Genomic DNA, 21090 nt, shown 5'->3' with positions numbered 1-21090 from the left:
TCAACGAAGATGTGTTATAATCTTGATAAAATTTATCATAGTCTCTCATATTTTTTAATATATAAAAACTATTTTTTTGCCAAAATAATAATACAATGAATCATAGAACGGATATTGGCCATCTAAATGAAATGTTCTCCTATTTGTTACTACTAGATAAATGCAATAATAACACAAACAATAATTTATCAATTGACATTTAAAAGAATTTTGTCAAAATAATGTCACGTATTTATTTAGAATAATTAAGTGTTTTTGTATTTACAGTAATTTTTTTAAATTTTTAAACATAAAAATAGTTTTTATATATTAAAAAATATGAGAGACTATGATAAATTTTATCGACATTATAACACATCTTCGTTGATACAACCTCGTTAAGTTTGTAAGTAGAAACAATTTTTAATTAATTATACCAACACCAACAATTTATTAATCACATTTGTAGCTCCCTGATGAAGGACATAACCAATGTCCGAAAGCTTGGAATAAAAATTTAAAAGAGTACACGTTTCATTTTTTATTGCTGCAAACCCACTATTTAACGTTTACTTCTTATATATATATATATATATATATATATATATATATATATATACATATTATATATATACATATATATATATATATATATATATATATATATATATATATATATATATATATTTGTATATATAGTATGTTCTTGGCTTTACACTACAACACATGTTTCGCCGTAGTTGTGGCTCCTTGTACCGGTGTAAAATCTAAAATAGTGTTCAAGACGAACGGGCAGGCTTCTTAACTAGGTTTCTTAGTTTACATAGTAAACATGATACGTACCGCCATCCACTTTAAATGAAATATACAGATAAAATTCTCTATAAAACAAATTATTTGAATTTGTTTTAGGATGATAAAGCCATTTTCCAAATATTTGATGGGTATTTTCTTTCATCCATGGTAAATGTTACTTAGCGCATTCAATCTGTAAGTAAGAAGCTTGGTTAAGAAGCAGGCCTTCCTCTGTCAACGTCCGTTTTGGTTTCTATCCCTATCTGATAAGCCAGTACTACTGGTAAAACATGTCGTAGTGTGTATCAAAATAAGGTTGCTGCTTGATTAAGAAGCAGGCCTTCCTCTGTCAACGTCCGTTTTGGTTTCTATCCCTACCTGATAAGCCAGTACTACTGGTAAAACATGTCGTAGTGTGTAGCAAAATAAACCTTCAAAAAGAAAATGCATAAATATTACAGAAGTACATACCCAATCATCTATAAAAATATCTTGTAGATAGTATTACATGCATTATACAAAACAATTTACTTTTCTTACTCAATTTGACATAAACCTGTTTACAGAAACAAATTGGTTTTGTTACACACAGATTAAATTTTAATGTTTTTAGACGGTGTTTAATCCCTGACATATGATTCTCGCAGCAGTGGTAATTAAATTTACAAATACATTTGACATTTAATTTACTAGTTGATTGAGAAAGCCGCTTTTAATACCGACAAACCATAAAAAAATATGTGTATGTGACACCCTTTTCGTGTGTTACTAATTATAATAGATATTAGCACTTCAAAAATAAAAATGTATTACATAATCTCATGTAGAAGAATAATGTATTTTTTATTATCATAGAGGAAATTGAAAGTGAATGCATTAAATGCAGTCAGTAGTAAAATCCGGAAATAGTAGTTGGTGGTTTTAAAATAATGTTAATTAAATATTGTTAACACACCAAAGATATACCGAGTGAACCAAAAGATGTGGGACGGTCGAATATTTCGCGAAATTTACATCGGATGAAAAAACTAAAAAACGCGTGTTTAATATTTTTTTAAAAATATATCGAATAAAGTGAAGCAGGACTCCCACAACTACACCCCGGGTATGGGGCTTAGAGCAACTTTAAAATAAAAATCCTATGTTTTATTTCAGATTTGGATTCTGTATGTAAAAATATGTAACTTTTATTGGGGAAATTTTTTCGAATTGCTGGTGGATAAGTTGCCCTTAAAAAAATCAAAAATATTAAACGAAAGTGTTTTTTGGATTTTTCGTTTAGCAGTGTATTTCTCTAGATATTAGACCGTTTTCATATTTTTCACAGGTTATCAGGATAAATCGTCAATCAACTATACGAAAACATGTCCCGAATAAAAGTTGCTTATTTTTTCATGGGGAATCCAAATCTGCAATAAAAAGGTTTAAAGTGGCTGGGTGTTCGGTTTAATTTGAAAGATTTTTAAAAAATATTGAAAACGTGTTTTTCAGTTTTTCGATCCGATGTTAATTTTGCGAAATATTCGACGCTCTCGTTCTTTTGGCACATTTTAAAACTAAATCAGCAATTGAAGGTGTTAAAGTATCTTCTTACTATACAAATAATTGGCTTTACCACGAGTGCAGACATATACAGAAAATAGAACGAAAGCCTAAAGAAGGGTACACCATACTTTTGGTCGCAAGTGCCATGCTGTTTATCTTATTTTCTAGGATATTTTGCAGTAAAAATTTTAAAGTCGTTTGAAACTCTCGTTGTTTTAAACTCGGTAGTTTAAAAGGCAGGTCAAACAGGCAGTTATAATCCTATCATGCAGCTTCAAAGGTTCACTAGTGGTTTAAATTCCATTAGCCTTCTGAGAGCCACCACCACCACCACCTGCAATTCTTACTACGTGTGCTGCTCAGATTTATTTTATTCTTGCCATTCGTTCAATGATGTCAGATTTATTTTATTCTTGCCATTCGTTCAATGATGTCAGTTACCTTTTCTTACATCCTGGTTTTTAATTATGTCTCATCGATTTATCCCAGTAAGGATCTTTCTAGTACTTCTTAGTCACTGATCATACACTTTTCATTACAAACATATGGGTAGATCGCTTTTAAATGTTTCTTGTAAGTTTTGTTTATATGCTGCCAATGCAAGACAAATTCGTCTTTTTAATTTCATGTGTTTGGTTATGTCAGCAAATCTTAAGTTTACGTCACATATATTTATATGTATCCACCATTTTTTTGTCTATGTTAATGTATTGATTGGGTACTGAATTTATCAGTACGTTAGTCTTAGATATATTTATATTTAAACAAACATTTTTAGTTGTTTTAATGAGTTCATGTATGTCTTTTGCTACCTAAACTTTTTGAACTCCATTATTTTTGATTTTTTTTAAGGAAATCACAGATTAAGGGAAATCTGTGCTTTCTGATTTCGTTATATCGGTCATCAAATCTGATACCTGCTATAATATTTCTGTTGTTACAGTGACTGGAGCTTTTGTGCTTTTGTCTATTTTACTGGATCTATAGAATTCTTGTTCAAACTGCATTCGTTTATTTTTCTTTCTATTCTCTAAAATATTATAATCAACATATTCTCAGTATGCTTAAATTCTTCAAAACTTATTGGTTTTGTTAATTTATTTGGGTATTTTTTTTTGTTATTTGGAGCCTTTCTTTGTAAACCGATATTGTCAGATTGGCCCTTACAAATTTGTGGCCACTACTGGTACTAAATTGGTTTAATACGTTGAAGTCTTTCAATATTTCTCTTTTGTTTTTTATAAAAAAAGCGATTTTCCATTTTGTTCTTCCATCTGAGCTTTGCTTGTCCATATTCTGTGCTCTTTCTTCTTAAATAAATCAGATACATATTATTTTATAAAAGAAAGTATCATCGCTATTTACCTCTATCGTTTCTTCCTTTACTTCGAAAGTTTTCTAATGCTGTTACTGATTAGTCTTTCTTGATTCCTATTTTGGCATTCCTATTTTGGCAACACGTTTTGAGTGATGTTGAGCTTTTGGCATTTAAACACCGCCCTTGACTTGCGTATTGGTGAGTATATAATAATTGCTATCAAGAGTAGCTGGGCAGAATTGATTCATTTCTGCATAACCTCAAGTCAGAAACAGGGCTGATTATCAATTTGATTTCGACTGATATCTCAAGGACATCGTTTTTGGCCACCTGGTATGTAACAATTCAGTTCTTGACATGATTGCTTTCACTATAATCTAACCAGTTTTTTACACCTGGTTTTCTCCAAGTAGGAAGAAAAGAATATAGGTATAGTGCGTATATATGAAAATAGTAACCTGTGTGCTCTAATAGCCATTCGGGGTCAAAAAAACAAAAATTTGGTCAGGAGAGGCCAATAATAAATATAAAACAAAATTTACCGAAAACAAGTTAAAAGAGAGTAAATGTAAATGCCAACGACTCACAAGGTACGAGTCATGAGGATATGATTATTTGCACACCTCAAGTAATTTTACATAAAGAAACCCTTACACTCCAACTTCACGGTGTAACCGCTAGAATCCAACAAGCAAAGTATTACAACATGTATTACTAACTTACACTAGTAAAATGTGATAGAAAAAAATGAAAAAGTAAGACAATAACTGACTAATGAGAAAATATAATAATACAGAACAAAATTGAAAAAACATATAGACAGATTAAATGAAGAACAACTGACTAAAAAAATACTAAAAAAAGAAACCTAATGAAATAAGAGGTATAGAGCTGTATAAGAAGTATAAAACGCCCTATGAAAAGATAAGCGAATATTGATTGAACAAATACCTAAACCATAGAAAAAAGACAAAGAAGAATGCGATTAATAAATATGAAAAATAAAAATTATATTATCATGGTAATGAAAAAAACTCTTAAAATATCCGTTTATCTAAGACATGACATGTTCTCAACGATTCATATACATACAAAAATAACTTTTTGCAGTTTTGGTTATTTTTAACATTTACATTTAAAAGCCATTGGAATGTAATGAAAATAACATCAGAACCCTATAAACTTCAAATAATTTTTAAGCTACCGAAGATAATCTTTAACAGATAGACTTATGCACCTTTCTATACTAAAGTTTCAGAATTCTAGGCAACAGCTTCTCAGAAATGTGAATGCGATTAAGTCGATGACATCGTTGTCAGTTTGTGATGATAGAAGATATTCTAGTAGTTTATAATTTACAATAAAACACGTCGTGATATTGTGGGAATTGATTTATTTCGACTATCTTTAAGGCTGGGATTTCGTTCCGAGAAAAGAAAGCGTGGGATTTTCTAAGAAATGCAAATTTGGTGTTATCTTTAAGTTGGATGCGTTTTCTACCTCTGGTTTCAATGGTTTCAACAGATCAATCATCCAATTGGCCTTTACTTTGTTTAAATTTTTTTAGAATTCTGTATACACTTGTCGTCGACACTTTAGTCAAATCACTACACAGAGTAACTATATCGTTTACCAACACACTTTTAAAATTATTTATTATAATCATCCGAAATTTATAAAACAATAATATAAAGTATTGGATTGTACGGCGCAGAACTCTGGGAAATAAACCAAAGAAACAAATCAAAAATTATGACCATGGAAAAGAACTACTGGTAACGATGTTGTCGATGTTTTTTACAGTTTTATGGTCTATGGGGTGGGTTACAAAATGTTAAAGTATATTTTATTGCCCAGCGTTTGGGCACTTTCCCTTTTTTTTTTGTTTTTTTCTGCTTTCAGAATTATTGTTTGTTCAAAATTAAAGGCGCGTTTTTGTTTTTCATGTTTGTTGAGGGCTGTCGTGTTCCTTTTATCATATCTATGTGAGTTTAACCTAGCATGTAGGTGCTGACTTGTTTGACCAATATACACTTCTTGACAGTCTTTGCATGAAATTTTATATAGTATGTGTGTTTTTTTAAAGGGAGTTTTATTCCTAAGTTTGCTAAAGTATTCACAAAATACATAAACATATATAAATTAAGGTAAGGTGCAGCATTATCTCTAAGGATACAATGAAGCGTGATCTTATTGAGCCCGTCCTATGCTGACGAGTCTGCATTTTTTGCTATTATTGCCTTTTGCTGCTTTTTTGGTTTTCCCAAACCAACACGGCATTACTAATTATGGATCTAGCAAGCATTATGTAACCAAAAGATCATTGTAGGTTTTAAACTTAACGTTTTGTCACAAACCGACGGTATGTGCAGAAAACCTTTGTTGCCTTAGAAGTGATATTTGCGAATAATTAATTAAACTAGTGCCATTTTATTAGTATTTACTGAAACTCCTTTTGTCCAATATCATTTAGTTGTTATATTTCACGTATCTTGCATGCGAGTAGCAATAATACTATTATGATTAACTTTAATTGTTATAACTAGATAGCTTTATACAACTTGCATAATCAAGAAAAACAGTATTTTACTCTGTTATTGTGTACATATTCAAAAAAGACATCCCTAAAAGTAATATAAATTAGAAACCATCATTAATAGTGATCATGGAAAAATATTGATCTAAGAACAATTTGAAAATTAAAATATAATCAAAAGTCCATTAAAAATAAATATAATTGGATTAGGTATATAAAGAAAAAAATCTACATAGCATTAAATATTTAGTTTTCAAAATTATTACAAAATGTTTTAAAACAACTAAAAGAATGGTCCTACGGTGCGGGATTTGAATTTTTCTTATCTAAAACAGTGAAAATGATTTAGATAAATTTTCAATAAACCAGCTTTCAGCAAACCAATATTAATGTTTTAGAGTTCAGAGCTCATGTTTAAAACACTCGTAAAATGTATGGGAATGTAACAGGGATTGGGGCTCTAATTATGATACTCTCATTGGTCTATTAGGATCATCATCTATATTGAAAAACTAATATCTCCCAAATAATTTATAATCTTAGTTCATTTAGTATGCATTCAACAAATACGACTATTTTTAAAAATAACCTGAATTCAATCATAGAAAAATATGGAGAAAATTGTTACAGAATATATTATCAGATGCATCCAAATGTATCATATCTTGATGTAGATGTCATATTGGGAATAATGTAGAAGAACAACTGGGATTTAAAAAAGGCTCTAGCACTAAAGAGGCATTATTTACTATACAAATACTCATAGAATGGTGTCGAGATGTCAACTGTGACATGTTTACGTCTAGTTGACTTTGAGAAAGTTTTCGACAACATACAATACAGATGGTTGGAAAATATATTACAGAACACTGACACAGATGGTCAGGGTCTGAAAATCATTACAAATTTATACCGATATCAGAAAGTTATAATACAAATAGAACAACAAAAGTCTAAAGGGTACGAAGTTCCTATACGAAGAGGAGTACGATAAGAATATGTACTATTTCCTCTTTAATATGTGCTCAAAAGAGATGTTTAAAGAGGCACTAGAAGACATCAATGAAGGTATATTAATTAACGGAATACTAGTGAATAATCTCAGATATGCAGACGATACAATATTCCTTGCGGACTGCAAAGAAGGGCTGCAAATTTTTGTTGATCGCACTATGCAATACTGCGAGAGTTATGGAATGACTCTAAACACAAAAAAAACTGATGATTATTAGTAAGAACAAGATTTATACGGTAAAGGAAAAGCTTTAGAGAAAGTATCCTGATACAATTACTTGGTATGAACGATAGGACCGCAGCGTTGAAATAAAATGACTCATTGTGATACCCAGAAACGCTTTCAATAAGATGAAAGTAGTATTATCTAATAGAAAACTGGAAAATGAAATTAGAACTATAATATTGAGATTTCTCTGTCCTTTTATATAGAGTTGAACCTGGACAATTACGGCTACAATCGAAAAAAGACTTGCCAGCTTTGAGAGGTGGTGTTATCGAAGGATGTGAAAAATATAAAGATTTTAGGATGAAAACACGGAAAATTTGAGATGAAAAGAAGAAAAGAAATACTTAACACAATAAAGGAAAGAAAAATAAGCTACTTTGGTCACATATTAAGAAATAAAAAGTATAAGTTGATGCGATTTTTTATATAGGAGAAAGTGGAAGGAAAAAGAGGACCGGAAAGACGACGCACGTCCAAGTTGAAAAATTTGAAGGAGTGGAGTCGAAAAACAACAATAAAACTCTTAAAAACTGCTGCAGAGAAAATAAAATTGGCCGTAATGATCACCAATGTCCTTAAAGAGGGGGACATACGAAGAAAAAGATAGCAGACCAGTGCGCTCCTTAAAGTGTCGGAAAGTGTCGAAACAGATGCAACGGAGTGTCGAAAGCTCGCGGGTGATATAAAATCGTGTATATATTACAAGTTTATTTACGTATAAGTGAAATCAGGAGTGGAATTATTCACAGACAACAATAAGGAAAATAAAAAACAATATTTATCCTCATCAGCAGGTTCAATATTCCGAACCATATCAGTAAATTTTTAGGTACAGGTTTTAAGTTTGTTGATATTGCAAATTATACCAAATTTAGAGATTTTTATTAAAAAATTGAGAATATTGAATACCCATTTTTTTTTAATTTTCAATTAAATTTTTCAATAAAAAAAATTTTAATGTTTTTAAACTAATATTTCACTTCAATTTTATTAAATGTATCAAAAGTATACAATAAATGGTGGCAATAAACATCTGATCAAGTATGTCACGTAGTTAAAATACTACACGCTAATTGGCTCAACTCCTAATTTTATAGCAACTTTTCCAAAACTTTATTAAAATCGGCAATATCACTTCTAATGTGCCTTCTGAGGTCAACTGTTTTTTGATATAACATTCAAGGATTTAGGTATTCAATATTTATTTCTGTTAGTGACATTGAGCTTTTCTGCAGAGTATGAGTGAAAGCGATACAGATCATTGTTGGATCGTTATTTGTTACACTTCTTAAACACTTAACTAAGGTCAAGAGTCATTTATCCTTGCACTACATAACTCAATATATACATTTAAATGCAGTACAGTTAATAACACCAACATATGTAAATCAATTTATTTAAAAAGAAGTGTCTATAAAGGTGAGAATATTATGTACAAGTTAGTTACTAAAATATTTGTTACAGAATACTAAATTAAACTATTAGGAAACTGACATTTCATTAAGGATGATTTTGTCAGTGGATAACAAATAAAAATCCTTTGATGTCAAAGCTTTTTTACTTTTGGTGATTAAAATTGTTTTCACAAATTTTTAAGAGAAAACGTCTTGTGGGCCTTTTTCTATGTTTTTATAGAAGAGAGTATTTTTGAATTAGTATTTATTATTAATTCCCTTTTTGACATTTACATAAAGCCTATCGGATTTTTGTATATTAGTAGTACCTGAGTACTAGGTTAATAAATCAATACTCTTTTTCTAATCGGATTTCAAATATCAAACTAGTCTATCAAACATATTTAGCTATAACAATTAATTACGCTGTTTACGATTAAAGATTGCACAAATATACCTACACATATATCATGATAATAAAACACTAGTATTACATAAACATCTGACCCTAAGGCGTTTAGTCTGAAGAAGAGTAAGTAAAAGTTGTAGTTGTGGTCAATAATGTTAATGGAGTACTTAAAGGCAAATGTCAATGTCAAGGTATCGCAGCCGCTATGCGGTGACTCCTATTACATAATACAATGGAGTATGTTATAACAAGGCTTTCTACTGATGTTACATACTATTATAAACACTGGCACATACATATATAAATGTATGAATTTGAATGTCTATTAGTTGTTTGTAATTTTATCTGAAAATAAAACCTACTTAATTATAAAAATTAAATCGTAATTTCTAATCGTTGTCAAAATATTTTTTTATTGTGGAACACCGAATACGATTTTTATAACATTATAAACTAATCGATAATAATTAATGCACAGGTTTGTCTATTCTATATGATTAGTAACAAACAGGTCTATTTTTTTTTAATCAGTTGGGGATGTACCTTTTATCAACAATCACGATATGCGCCAGTCGCAAATCTTTTAATTAATTCTTTATTTAAGAAAATCTAAAAAAAATTTTCCTCTTTGCGCTCATATTTTTGCTTATAACTCGAGAGGTATTGCTCGTACAAAAAATACTTAAAAGAAGTAAAAGTTTTTCAACTTTACATAATATTTGACTAGCTAAAAATTAAAAATATATTGCTTGTTATTTTAAAAATATCAATCACTGGGAAAAAAAGTACAAAAATGTGTTTGAGTGAATGAGTTTTTCTTAAATTTTTTCTGATCTTTTAGACATAACCTAAAGCCAAATCTAAATACCTTTATAATACGACTAAAACGTTGAGTAAGAGAGGCCTAAACGATGGGGAATGGAACAACAGAGAGAGATGGAAACGGTTGAGCGAGGGAAGGCAGTGAATACTGTAGAATCCCTAAATATATATAAAAAACGTTGATACTCATCACATATTTATAGACTACAAAGCAGCCTACGACTCTGTGAATAGAAGAGAAATGTTTAAAGCAATGAAAGAGCTAGGAATACCAAATCAGTTGGTAAATTTAACAAAACTAACTCTTGAAAAAGTTGAATGTAGAGTCAGTGGCGCACCTAGAATTTTCCTGTGGGGGGTTTTAGTTGGGCATCGAATTTTATAAATTTAACAAAACTATTTCTTAAAAAGGTTAAATGTATTCACGGGTAACTGTCTGAACCTTTTAAAAAAATAATTGGCTGCGACAGGGAGACCATCTCTCCTGTATACTATTTAATCTGGCTCTGGAAAAAATAATACGTATGTCCCATATCACAACTATTGGTTTAACATATAATAAATCAGTGCATATCCTTCCATATGCTGATGATATCAATATTGTTGGGAGAATGGAAGACGCTGTACGAGAGGCGTATGTAGTAATAAAAGAATCAGGTACAAAAATGGGTTTAATAATAAACACAGACAAACCGAAATGTATGAAAATAAGCACGCAACTACAAATCCTACGACCACTTGTTATAGAAAACAACTTCATTGAAGCAGTGAACGAATTTGTATACCTGGGAGCGCTCCTTAACACTAAAAATAATACTACCGCAGAGATATACCGCAGAATTTGCACGGCCAACAGATGCTATTTTGGGCTTAATATCCTCTTTAAATTCACAATTATATCAAGAAATACAAAAATAAAACTCTACAAAGCAATAATATGCCCAGGGTTTAGAGACCTGGACTCTGACAAAAATGAATGAAAGCATGTTAGGATGTTTCGAAAAAAAAATTCCTAGGGCCAATATATGGAGCAGTAAATGATAATGGGGTGTGAAGAAGACGATTCAACTTCGAAATTTATAGAATATACCACGAACCAGATATCGTTAAACGTATTAAGATATGACGTCTGAGGTGGATAGGGCGGATGAAACAATATAACCCAGCTAGAAAGACGCTCCTTAATAGACCCATTGACCAAAGAAGAAGAGGAAGACCCGTAACAAGGTTCCTTGATAATATCGATGAAGACATGATACCTATGGGAATACGTGCTTGGCGGAGGAAGGTGATGGATAGGGACGACTGGAGAGAAATTCTTGAGGAGGCTAGAACCCACGCAGGGTTGTTAAGCCAGAGTAATGATGAAACGACTGAAACGTGTAGTAAATCTCGACAAGTTAATGTCATCTATCACATACCTTGTGCTGAGTGTGACTCGTGCTACATCGGTCAGTCAGGGAGATCACTGAGAGAGCGTCTTACGACACACCGCAGTGATATTAACTTATCTAAGCATACTTGTGCTCTTGCTCAACATGCTATTAACACTAAACATAAAGTTGACTTTAATGAAGTTAAGATTCTTTGTAATGAACGCAATCTCGTAAAAAGGCAGTTTTTGAAAATGTGTTCGAAACTTAAACACCCTAACGCTCTGAATAACAAAACGGACATTAGTAACTTGAGCCAAATCTATCATGCATTAATATTGCAGAATTAGGCTTAATGTGTGTTCTTTTTACTTTAAAATTGCCCCGATGGTGTGTGTTTATATATATTTTCACTATTTAAATAAATTCAAATAAAATAAAATAATTTTCTTAATTTACTTCACTTATTAAGATTGATATTTAACTAATATTTTATTGATTCATTTAACAATGTTATATATACATAAAATAATTTTTGATTAAATAGTTTAGTAAAATTTTTAAATTAATTTGATTCATAGAATAATTATTATTTTCTCATTTCCAAATTATTATGAACCTTGGACTGTTGGAAGTTGAATTAAATCTGCACGATGTGGCTGGCTAACCTGCTACAACTTCGAAATTTATAGAATATACCACGAACCACATATCGTTAAACTTATTAAGATATGACGTCTGAGGTGGATAGGGCATGTAATGCGGATGGAACAAAATAACCCAGCTAGAAAGACGCTCTTTAATAGACCCATTGACCAAAGAAGAAGAGGAAGACCCATAACAAGGTTCCTTGATAACATCGATGAAGACATGATAACTATAGGAATACGTGCTTGACAGAGGAAGATAATGGATAGGGACGACTGGAGAGAAATTCTTGAGGAGGCTAAAACCCACGCAGGGTTGTTAAGCCAGAATAATGATGAAACGACTGAAACGTGTGGTAAATCTAGTTAGGATCGCTTTAATAGTTTTTGCGTATTAATTTTGCAATCCAGGGTCTTCCAAAACATATTACAAATTTGCAAAATTATGCTGGTTCCAAAATAACCACTTTAAATAGTTTATGTAATTTTTTTTAAAAAGGTAATTTTTTTTTAATAAACCCAAAACGAAACAAATTTCTGACAGTTTGTTTTCTAAAACTAAAACACCCTTGTCCCTCTTGGAACAAGTTAATGTCATCTATCACATATCTTGTGCTGAGTGTGACTCGTGCTACATCGGTCATACAGGGAGATCACTAAGAGAGCGTCTTACGATACACCGCAGTGATATTAACTTATCTAAGCATACTTGTGCTCTTGCTCAACATGCTATTAACACTAAGCATAAAGTTGACTTTAATGAAGTTAAGATTCTTGGCAATGAACGCAATCTCGTAAAAAGGCAGTTTTTGGAAATGTGTTCGATACACCCTAACGCTCTGAATAAGAGAACGGACATTAGTAACTTGAGCCAAATCTATCATGCATTAATATTGCAGAATTAGGCTTAGTGTGTGTTGTTTTTACTTTAAAATTGTCCCCGAGGCTGTGTGTTTATATATTTTTTCACTATTTAAATAAATTAAAATAAAATAAAATAATTTTCTAATTTAATTCACTTATAAAGATTGATATTTAACTAATATTTTATTGATTCATTTAACAATGTTATATATACATAAAATAATTTTTGATTAAATAGTTTTGTAAAATTTTTAAATTAATTTGATTCATAGAAACCTTATTAATTTCTCAGTTCCAAATTATTATGAACCTTAGACTGTTGGAAGTTGAATTAAATCTGCACCATGTGGCTGGCCAACCTGCTACAACTTAGACAACTTCTCAAACATCTTTTTTCTTTCATTAAATGGTTCGTACAAACAAGGTTTTCAACTACTTTTTCAATTTTTTTAAAACTTGCCGCTTTACTGCACTAGCAGTTGGTAAATCGCCTTGTTGTTTGTCATATTTTGACATCAAGGACACTGTCTTTTCACGTGATAGCTAAGTGGATCTCTAATGGGCTCCCATTTGCCGGGTGCCTCCTGAAAGTATTGGAAGCTTTTTGTGGTAACTTCATTACATATTTTATAATATTAATATAATTATTATCTCTTAATCATTTCAATAATGTTACCTAAAAAAAATTAAATTAAATTAATATCATATTGTTGGAAGTGTGATCTTATGATCTTGTTAGATCTCGGCAAATACTTATTTTTTACATAAGTTTTTTACATATTTTTTTTTAAATTACTTGTACAATTACCACCTGGTCTTTAGCTATTCTATGTTTGTATCAAATTGTAAACTATATTTAGTTTCAATTAATTGTTTAGTTTATACAATCTAACCATTTAATGTCCAAGATCTTAAGCTTATTTACATATTATAACATTTACTGCTACATGTCTTTTTGAGGTAACACTTGTATATTAACTTTTCTATGGATGTTGGTTTTTCATGATGTTCTTTTTAGATGAACTGATGATGCTTTATGATTAAAGAGCGAAACGTCTTCAAATAAATAGATAAAGAAGCCAACTTCTTGGTCTTTTTTCTCCACCTTTTGACCGAAAAACATATGATATATATATATATATATATATATATATATATATATATATATATATATATATATATATATATATATATATATAAATATAAGAAGGAGTGCGACTGTTTAAATTTAAATGTGCAAAGTAAGTAAGAAAAAAATCAGGAGAAATAAAAAAGTCGGCAGTTGGCATTTGCCAATTCGACAGTTTGGATGTAGAAAAAATTTTTTTGAGTAGGCACTTATCTTCCTGGTTAGTAATCCAATTTAATCAGCCTACTGCCGTATAATTTAATTCTTTCAAGTATGGTTTAATGAACGTAAACCCAACCACTGTTTGTTTTTGCGGATGTTTGCTCAAGCTATTATTTACTCAAGTACTACAAAAGTTCACTGGAGATGGACTGACTAGTCCAAAAACGTTCAGAACTTTTAATTCATGTGGATTTTTAAATTTAATTTTAATTAAATATACTACTTCCAACAGAAGCGTTTTACTTTGATGTTCAAGTTTTTTAAATTATTTTCACGTCATTCAAAATTTATTCAAGATTATTAATTTGTAACAATAAAACACTGAAAACTTTGTTTTCAAACTTCCACAAAATTTATTTTAAATTCTTATCACTACAGCTGTTTCAGCTGATTGCCTTTCTCAAGTGATCTGTTTTAGGTATGGGTTTACACTTTATAGTCTCTAATGAAATAGGTTGAGGAGGGGAGAACTGTTTGTCTCAAACTGGTCATTCAGAATTATATCTGTGTCTGTTGTAAAAAAACACAGATATAATAAAGTTTTCAGTGTTTTATTGTTACATAAAATGAATTTCCATCAAGTAACGGTCGAATCCATCAATTATTATTAATTTGTGATAAATTCAGTGCCGTTCGCGTATCTGATGTAGAATAAAAGGTGGAGATTAATTTTTGTGCCTGTTTACTCTACCAGTTTCTTATTGAATATTTTTTTAAACTTTGTCTTAAAAAAGAGGGTGTTACTACATACCTTTGCCGTGATTTAATATTTATATTTATTTTTGATGCATGGGAAAAATAATAATTTTTCTTTTTAAGTTCCAGAATATGAAGTGGTTCCCGTTCAACATAATGTAAGGGGTATACCAAACGATGTAGAAAACGCCATTGAAGATGATGAATTAGATTCCGCAACTAACAAGTCAAAGCTAACAGAAACTAGTAATGATGGAACAACAAATTTGAAACTAAAAGCATTCGGAAAACCGTTTAATTTGAGTCTGATTCCTACTCGCGGTCTATTTAAGAAAGGAAAGTTAAAATTGTGGACTATTGAACCCAACGCCACCGCTCAACATGGTGTGGAGTATGTGGAAATTCCAGAGGTAAGTTATTTGTTAGTGTTGTGTTGTGTTAGTTTCCTACCTGGCGAAACTAAATTCAAATCTTTAGCAGTGAGTGTGTTTTACAACTTGCAAAGCAAACATATTGAATTAAATTAGTCGGCAAGGGAATCTAAAATATGCATTTCACCTGCCGTTCATCATGGTCAAAATTCGTAGTGAATTCAGTTTCTCAAACAGAGTAAAGAAATAAAATATAATGACGGTATTCGATTTTTATTTCGATGCAGGGCAGCGGCAAGCCGCTTATACGTATTTCAACCTCTTTAGGTGTCGTATATATATATATATATATATATATATATATATATATATATATATATATATATATATATATATATATATATATTAAATGGCCAAATATATGGCCTAGGAGGACAAATTCGTTAAACTTCCCGTGCTCGAATCGGTATCAATAAAGTGTTATGATCATTTCGGCCTATCCCAGCCTCATCAGACACTTGGGCTGATACAAATTCAAACTCGGAAAGTCCAACAAATGTCTCCCAAAACTTCACTACAACAGTAGTTAGCTTACAAAGGCGCCACCTGCTTTGGCGGCCGTGAACGAAAACGATATGATAATATCGTTTTCTGTATCCTTTGCGCTATTCTTTATTGATAGCGATTCGAGCACGGGACGTTTAACGAACTTGTCCTCCTGGGCCATATATTTGGCCATTTAATTTAATAAAGCGACAGCGGCTTTCGCTAAAAGATTTTATCTTTTATATATATATATATATATATATATATATATATATATATATATATATATATATATATATATATATATAAATATATATATATATATATATATATATATATATATATATATATATATATATATATATATATATATATATATATATATATATATATATATATATATATATATATATATATATATATACAGGGTGGTCCTTAAGTAATTGTACAAAAAGGAACAGTAGATTCTACACTTTAAAATATTACGATTTAAGCCAAACTGCTTTAATAAAATGTTGATATTAAGAAAGATACAGGGTGTTGAAGTGCAAAATTAAAATTTTATTTTTCGCTATAACTTTATTGTTTGTAAACATTTATTTATAAAAATTTACAACTGGGTACTTTTAAATATGAGAAATTATAATTTGATGCACACTTTGATGTAACTGATAGAGGGCGCCACTTATGCCACATATGTGGTATAAATTTGCACTTAACTTTTTTGCTCTTTAAGATACCTGTATTTGGGATCAAAAATATTAAAGATACATTATTTTAACAAAAAAAAGCTATACTTGTTAATAACTTCAAAACTCAACAGTTTTCGAGATAATCGCATTTTAAAAATCAGCTGCATAATTCTGATCTAAGGCAATTACTCCAGGCAACGAAGAAAAAATAAACAAAAACATTAATACTTCTGAATTTTGGTATAAAATACCTTTAACTAAAGTTAATAGTTAACGAAATAATAAATAAAATAAATATATCAGCAGGATAATTAATAATAGGATTTGACAAAATAACAGAATAATAGGATTTTACATCAAACATTTTACGTTTTATGTTAAATTAAAGTCATAATCAAAACATTTTGTTTACAAACCAAATTAAGACATAGTTAAACTAAATAACATAACTTTTTGTCAAAGTAAGTGTTCGATATATCCACCATTTTCTTTAATTCATTTGTCAATATATTCCATAAAAGATCGTCTCATATTAAATAGCATCATTGTTTCTAAAGAAACTGCTGCAGTATTTATTTCTTCCCATAGTTGGTTGCGAATGTTTATGGGATTCTTATAGACACGTTGTTTTAATGCGCCCCATACACCAAAATCAAGCGAATTAAATTCGGGTCTACGTGGTGGCCATAATGTATAATGGATGAATATATCGATGACATTACTTATTTATATGATTACGTTACAGCTTATGAGTAACTATAATTACATCTTGAACAAATGGACTATTATGATTTACTAACGAACTAATATTATGCTGAACTAAATTGCCTGTGTGTTTACTATATTTATAACAATATCGGTTATTAGGACAACGATGATGTTTTTGTAAAAATGCTAAGTCTTTCAGGTTAGATTTGTAGCAAAAGTATTATGAAACAGGGCACATATGTGTTATTCAATACCTGTGCTCTAGTTTCTATTTGTCCTAATAAAAATGGGTAAACAATTTACGTAATGAACAATAAGTATTCTTTTCGGATTTTTTATGAATTAAATAATTATATCAATATCTCACCACACTGCCAAGGAATATGACTACCACGACCAATCCAACGTTCAGAAAAGTTGTAGTTAAGTATGTTCTAACTGCCTTCTCTCTAAGATGTGGTGGTGTACCATCTTGCATAAACCACATATTTTGGGTTTTTAGCATTTTACAATAGAGAAAAAGTAATCAACGTCATTATAGAAATTTAAGAAGTGATAGCAAAGGGAAATTGTAAACATGATGACGGCCAACGTCTGAATACGGACACGGCACCTAAAGAGGAAGTTGAAATATATTTTCTCCAATAAGACATTTATCACCCATAACAAAGCATTTTGTGATGTTACATTATCATCTTTGAGTTGTTTTAATAAGAATAAACTATGAATTATGCTTATCTACAGGTATTCAGTGCTTTACCGCACAAATATCAAACTAAGAATTATTGTGCAGCTGACTTATAAAATGCTTTTATCTCGAAAACGGTTGAATTTTCAGGTTACTAACAAGTATACCTTTTCTTTATAAAAATGATGTATCTTTATTATTTTTTAACACAAATAGAGCTAACTTAAAGAGCAAAAAAGTTAAGCGCAAATTTATGCCACACATTTGGCATATGTGGCGCCCTCTATTAGTTACATTAAAGTAAGTATAAAATTATAATTTATCCTACTTAAAAGCATCTAACTGTAAATTTTTGTTCAAAAATATTTACAAACGTAAAAGTTATAGCGATAAATAAAATTTTAAATTTCCACTTTAACACCCTGTATCTTTCTTAATATCAACATTGTATTAAAGCAAGTTGGCTTAAATCGTAATATTTTAAAGTGCACAATCTACGGTTTCTGTTTGTACAATTACTTAAGGACCACCCTGTATAAATATAGAAGACGATTATATTTATTTTCAACTCGAGTTCTGCAATTTTCCTACACGTATTTTAAGGTTTCACCTTTCATGATACATTAAATAAAAGAAGGTTTATACAGGATATAAATCTTTTTAAAAATATGGCTATGGTAAAAGGTTGATTAGATGTTTATGCATACCTAACTGGAAACGTTATCCAAGAGCATATGATTAATAAAAAGTCTTGATTTATCTAATTTCAGACTAATGGTGAAGTTTAGAAAATTAAATAAATAAAAACTATAGCAGATCTGCAAAGAATAACAGGCGACATGATAAATAGACAGACCCAGAAGCATAATATATCAGTAAAATTATCAAAATGTGTCCTACACAGTGAAAAATAGACAGAGGGGAAGACCCAAAACTAGATAAGAGAATCAGATAATTGAGGAAATTAGAAACCTGGCAAGCATTATACAGAGACAGGCAGAAATGAAAAAGGCGATAGAAAACGCTAAGTCATTTACCCAAATATATTCAAACAAGATTCATTCGTACTGATTTCCCGCGGCAAAAAAATCGAAAGAGCCTAAAAAGGGAGAATATCACTCCGCTAGAAGTAAAAATGCCTCCACTTTTTGGCGATGATAACATTTTCTAACCCTAGCAATATTGTGTGTGGCCAAACAATGACAAATAGACTGCATGATACTGCTCTGCACGCCAGATGTCAATTGAGTAAACGTTGTTGAAATATTTGATCAAAATTAAGCTGGGCATAAGAACATATGCATTAATGAAATTCTGTATTAGTAACAAATAAATAAAGTGTTCGTTTCTAGTCTGATTAAAGAAGAGTGGATATCTAGAGAGGGCCTGTGCTATGTTTAGAGAGATTTAGACATTTATACAGTGTCCATATAGTGATCTGTTCTTATGATATATATATATATATATATATATATATATATATATATATATATATATATTGAAAAAATTTTTCTATCCTATTTAATAACCTATTTTCCTTTCATATGATACTTCTAGAAGTACTAATTAACGTAACGTGCATAATAATATATGTTATACATACGACCTTAAACAGGAATATTAATATAGAATAATAATATTAAGTATGCCAAGACGTATCAAGTTGTAATTAATGCTGCTGGAATATTGGAGGCAATAAAGATGATAGAAACATTTGTTTTTGTCACATCTGTGTATGTTGCATTTATTTTTTTTTTATTTCAATTAAATTGGTACCTCCACTTTTTACCTTTTGTTTGATTATTTCGTAAAACAGAAATCATATTAATTTGAAATTAGGATGAACTAATTGTTGATAATCAGGTATTATACCGTAAGTCACTTTTGAAAAATCAAGTTAAAATTGATTTAATTTATTATGCCAAAAGTTTTGTGTACCTTTGGCATTTTTAATGTCCGTACTTAATTCTTTGTAACTGTTGACATAATGTATCCTTCAACACGGTATTCTTGTTTTAATGTTTTTCTGTCCTCATTGAAATTTTACTATTAGTTAACTCTTCCGTGTTGTTTATAACTATGAGTATTGTATTCACTTTTTTTTTAATTTTCAAAATATTAAAATTATATTATATTAATTAAAAATTATAAATCTCATAGTTCAAGCAAGCAACCAAAGTGTTAATGTTCGAATAAACACATTATGTTTCTAATATGTAATTAAGTTTTAGTTATATAAGTAGAGATATGTGATTTCAGCTTCACTTTATTGCTGGTGTTGTACTCTTGTAACTGATTTCTGATTTCTAGACAACGCTATTCAATAATTACAGGAAGTCGTTAAAGATTGTACTTATTTAGTCTTTGGAAATGTCGCTTTAAGTCATGACTATACTGTCACTGAACCAAGGTAAATAATGATTTTACGGTGGCTGCTCTGTCTACAATCTCCAAACCGTTTATAGTTTCATTTATACCGCTTTAATTTTTAAACAGCAGAAATATTGGTACGACACCGAAAGTAGAATAGATAGTAATCGGTTTTATATTCACTGTTGCCGTGATTTTAGAAAGCTTGTTTTCATATTTATATATTTTAAATTGTGTACATTTTATATAAATATATTATACGTTATGCATACAATAATGTTTTTGTACTCTGTGTTTGGTTTAAACTCGAAATTTGATAAAGAGACAGATAAAACGCAACACCAGAATAAATCACAAATAAAACTGTAAAATTTTTGGTTAACGTAATAAACAGACTATTTAATATATATTAACGAGATATCATCGATAAGGCTTTCCAAGATACAGACAAATGGTATAAAAAGAAACGACGTCTCAATTAACAACCTACAGTGTGCAGATGATACTGCTATTAATGTTGGCAACCCGAAAGCTTTCAACAAATTGTAAAGAACTTAAATCATAAAGTAGATCCATTGGGTCTTAAAATAATTACTACCAAAACAAAGATATTAGTTATTAGTAAAAGAAATAACCATTACGAGAGATAAGAATATACGAGCACGGGCAATTCGTATAAATTGTAAATATATTGAAATATCTGGGTTCCTAGTTAATATTAAACTTAAAAACATTTAGATGGT

The 21090-nt window shown here is 30.1% G+C and overlaps 1 protein-coding gene across 5 annotated transcripts in view; it reads left to right on the top strand.

Annotated features, from left to right (window-relative positions):
* The window catches only part of sona (sol narae metalloprotease), a 382088-nt gene that overhangs the window by 189367 nt on the left and 171631 nt on the right, over positions 1–21090 (top strand). For all 5 annotated transcript variants that reach the window (XM_072529755.1, XM_072529750.1, XM_072529754.1 and 2 more), the window contains one exon: positions 15096–15382. In XM_072529755.1, coding sequence (XP_072385856.1) covers positions 15096–15382 — 287 coding nt within the window. The remainder of the gene's footprint in view (positions 1–15095; positions 15383–21090) is intronic.

This window comes from Diabrotica undecimpunctata, chromosome 4 (genome assembly GCF_040954645.1).
Source record: "Diabrotica undecimpunctata isolate CICGRU chromosome 4, icDiaUnde3, whole genome shotgun sequence".
NCBI lineage: Eukaryota > Metazoa > Arthropoda > Insecta > Coleoptera > Chrysomelidae > Diabrotica > Diabrotica undecimpunctata.
This window is presented reverse-complemented; position numbering and strand designations above follow the sequence as displayed.